This window comes from Oratosquilla oratoria, chromosome 18, assembly GCF_046742065.1.
Source record: "Oratosquilla oratoria isolate Oo_2021 chromosome 18, ASM4674206v1, whole genome shotgun sequence".
Taxonomy (NCBI): domain Eukaryota; kingdom Metazoa; phylum Arthropoda; class Malacostraca; order Stomatopoda; family Squillidae; genus Oratosquilla; species Oratosquilla oratoria.
In genome coordinates, this window is record NC_134794.1 from 59,449,964 (window position 1) to 59,452,463 (window position 2,500).

The window sequence follows — 2,500 nt, forward strand, 5'->3', positions numbered from 1 at the left end:
AAAAGAAAAAACGAAACAAAAACATCTCCCTTCTCAGTTTCACCTTCATCCACATTAACTTTGAAGAAACCTTCTTCCACTCCACCACACACTTATCTCTTCACTTACTAGTACAGTGACTCCTCCTCTCCCTCATCCTCTCTTCACTCCTGAGGTCCTCCCAACTATACTCCCAAACTCAAACTTGCCCTTCCCTTTCAACTTAGTTTCACTCAATGCCAACATATCCATTTTTCTTCTCACAAACGTACTGCCTATCTCTTCCCTTTTACTCTCATCTGTACTACATCCAGGCACATTAAAAGACCCAAACCTTAGGGTACTTGTTGGAAAACTCCTCCCAGATCCTCTTATGCCTTTACGTTTTTTTAGGAATGTCCCCTTTCAGGCTACAGGGAAAAGGATGCCTAGTCCTATCCCCATAACTTTTTTGTCACCTCATACGACTCAAGTCATTTTTTTTCCCCCACCACAGGGTTCGGCAAAATGAGAAAATGAATGTTCAGAGAAATGGTACAGGACAGTAACAAGAGTGGGGGGACAGCATAATGGAGGGACAGTCAGTATAATAAAGTATAATCATTTCTCTATGAATAGGCATTTCCTTTATCACAGACAAATTGATGTGTGGCTCTGGTCCATAGGGATGCCCCATATATACCCTAAAGTATCAGCTGCATGCTATTTAGCAGCCTTTAACCCCACAATAACCTACAGCCAATACCCCAGACAGGGTAATGTAGCAAATGGAAATCAAGGATATAGATTAAGTTGGAGCTGCACACAAATGATAAAAAATTAAGAGAATAGAAGATGGGATTCAATGAATATTGCTCCTTTCCTGTATACTACAATTATGTAAATACACCAAGGCCTTTTTCCCTTTGTGAAGGGGGTGGCCTAGTCAAAGTGTATATCATTTCACTCAAGGAGACAACTTTATCAAATCCATTTATTTATGTGCATGCACACAACAGATAACTTATAGGTATTTAGAACTTGTAAAACAGGGATCATTACCTACCTTACAAAAATCAATGGTTGTGACAAGCTTGTTAATTTCATCATCAAACACATCATGGGAAAATATCAGCAGAACGGTGTCAATATCTCTTGCCTGAGCTAATGAAACAATAAGATGTCGTAGATATTCTAACCTGTCATGGACCTGTATAGACAGAAAAGAGTATTAATACCAGCCTTGAAAAGACCCATGGCTTCCATGACCAAAAATTAAAAAATAAATCTTCCATTCATCTACAGTTAACTTTCAGTTTTCATTTTACTGATGTTATAGCCCCACTTCCCAATAAAAATAAAATTTCTAGAAATCACTGATACATCCTTGAGGAGCCACTAACTGAGAACTGACAACAATGTAAGATTGTATCGAGAATGGTTGTGTATGGATAATGCTGTGATGCATGGAAAGTAGGGGTGGGGGATGGATGGGTGAGAGAGTATGTGTGAATAATAAATTGATGCAGCCCAAAGGGATTTCTCCCTGTCTTCTCTTTTTCTGCATGAGGGGATTGAGAGGGGGGGGGGGTGTCACTGATTAAATGAAGCAAGGCTGTGGATGTGCTTAGTTCACCCTAGCCTCTTGCCATGATAGGTAATGTGGATTTGCTCTCTCCCATATTCTGTTACTTTTTTACTTTGATTTGACTACTCAAAAATTACCTCTTTTTCATTGCTCATTTCATTCCAGGATGATTTGAAAGAGGAGTGACATATACAGCCACATTCTCCAGGGAATAACTATGATGTGTACCAATGTTAAAGTCTCTCAAGATAGTAGTCATCATTTTGTAGATTTTAAGGTGCCATTGCCAAGAGAATGCTCCATTTAAAACAAAATTATTTTTTATATATTAATATGAAACTTTACTTTTGATACAGTGTCTTCTTTTTTGCATGTGTATGAAGTGTGAGAGTTGTGTACTGTTTCTGGATTCAATAAAGGATATATCAAATTCTACTTTATTTTCCTAAAACTGGGTAAAATTCACCCATTGTTAGCAGTAGTATTACAAAAATATTCTTTGCAGTGCTTGGTTAAAGATGGTGGAAATGGTGGAGAGAGAGGTACCTGATCAATTTTACTAAATTCCTCCCACTGCCACAATCAATCTCTAAACTTTTCCACATTCAACTATCTATTCTGTCAATATGCTAAATAATTTTTCCCCTTATAAGGGAGTTAGCCAACCAAGGTGTGGACCCACTCCCACCCATCCCACTATTCGTTTTTCCTTTCATCTTAGCTCCACATGGACAAAGGTTCATCCATGTCTTCTGCCCACTTTCTTGGTCAGAAGCAATGCAGCAAGACAATGATGAGCTACATTCAACAATTCTTTGAAACAGTCTATCCATCTTCCCTTTAAAGCCTTTACTTCCATTAATATCTTTTCCATGTCCACCGCTTTTCCTTTCTACATGACTCAACACCCTGCTTCATTCTCTTCACTTTCTTCTACATCTTTTTTTTATTTGC

General features: G+C 38.2%; 1 protein-coding gene across 4 annotated transcripts in view; it reads right to left on the reverse strand.

The window, feature by feature from the left end:
- LOC143035281 (alpha-1,6-mannosyl-glycoprotein 2-beta-N-acetylglucosaminyltransferase-like) overlaps window positions 1-2,500 on the reverse strand; it is a 27,760-nt gene that overhangs the window by 15,102 nt on the left and 10,158 nt on the right. For all 4 annotated transcript variants that reach the window (XM_076202145.1, XM_076202146.1, XM_076202147.1 and 1 more), the window contains exon 4: window positions 1,025-1,168. In XM_076202145.1, coding sequence (XP_076058260.1) covers window positions 1,025-1,168 — 144 coding nt within the window. The remainder of the gene's footprint in view (window positions 1-1,024; window positions 1,169-2,500) is intronic.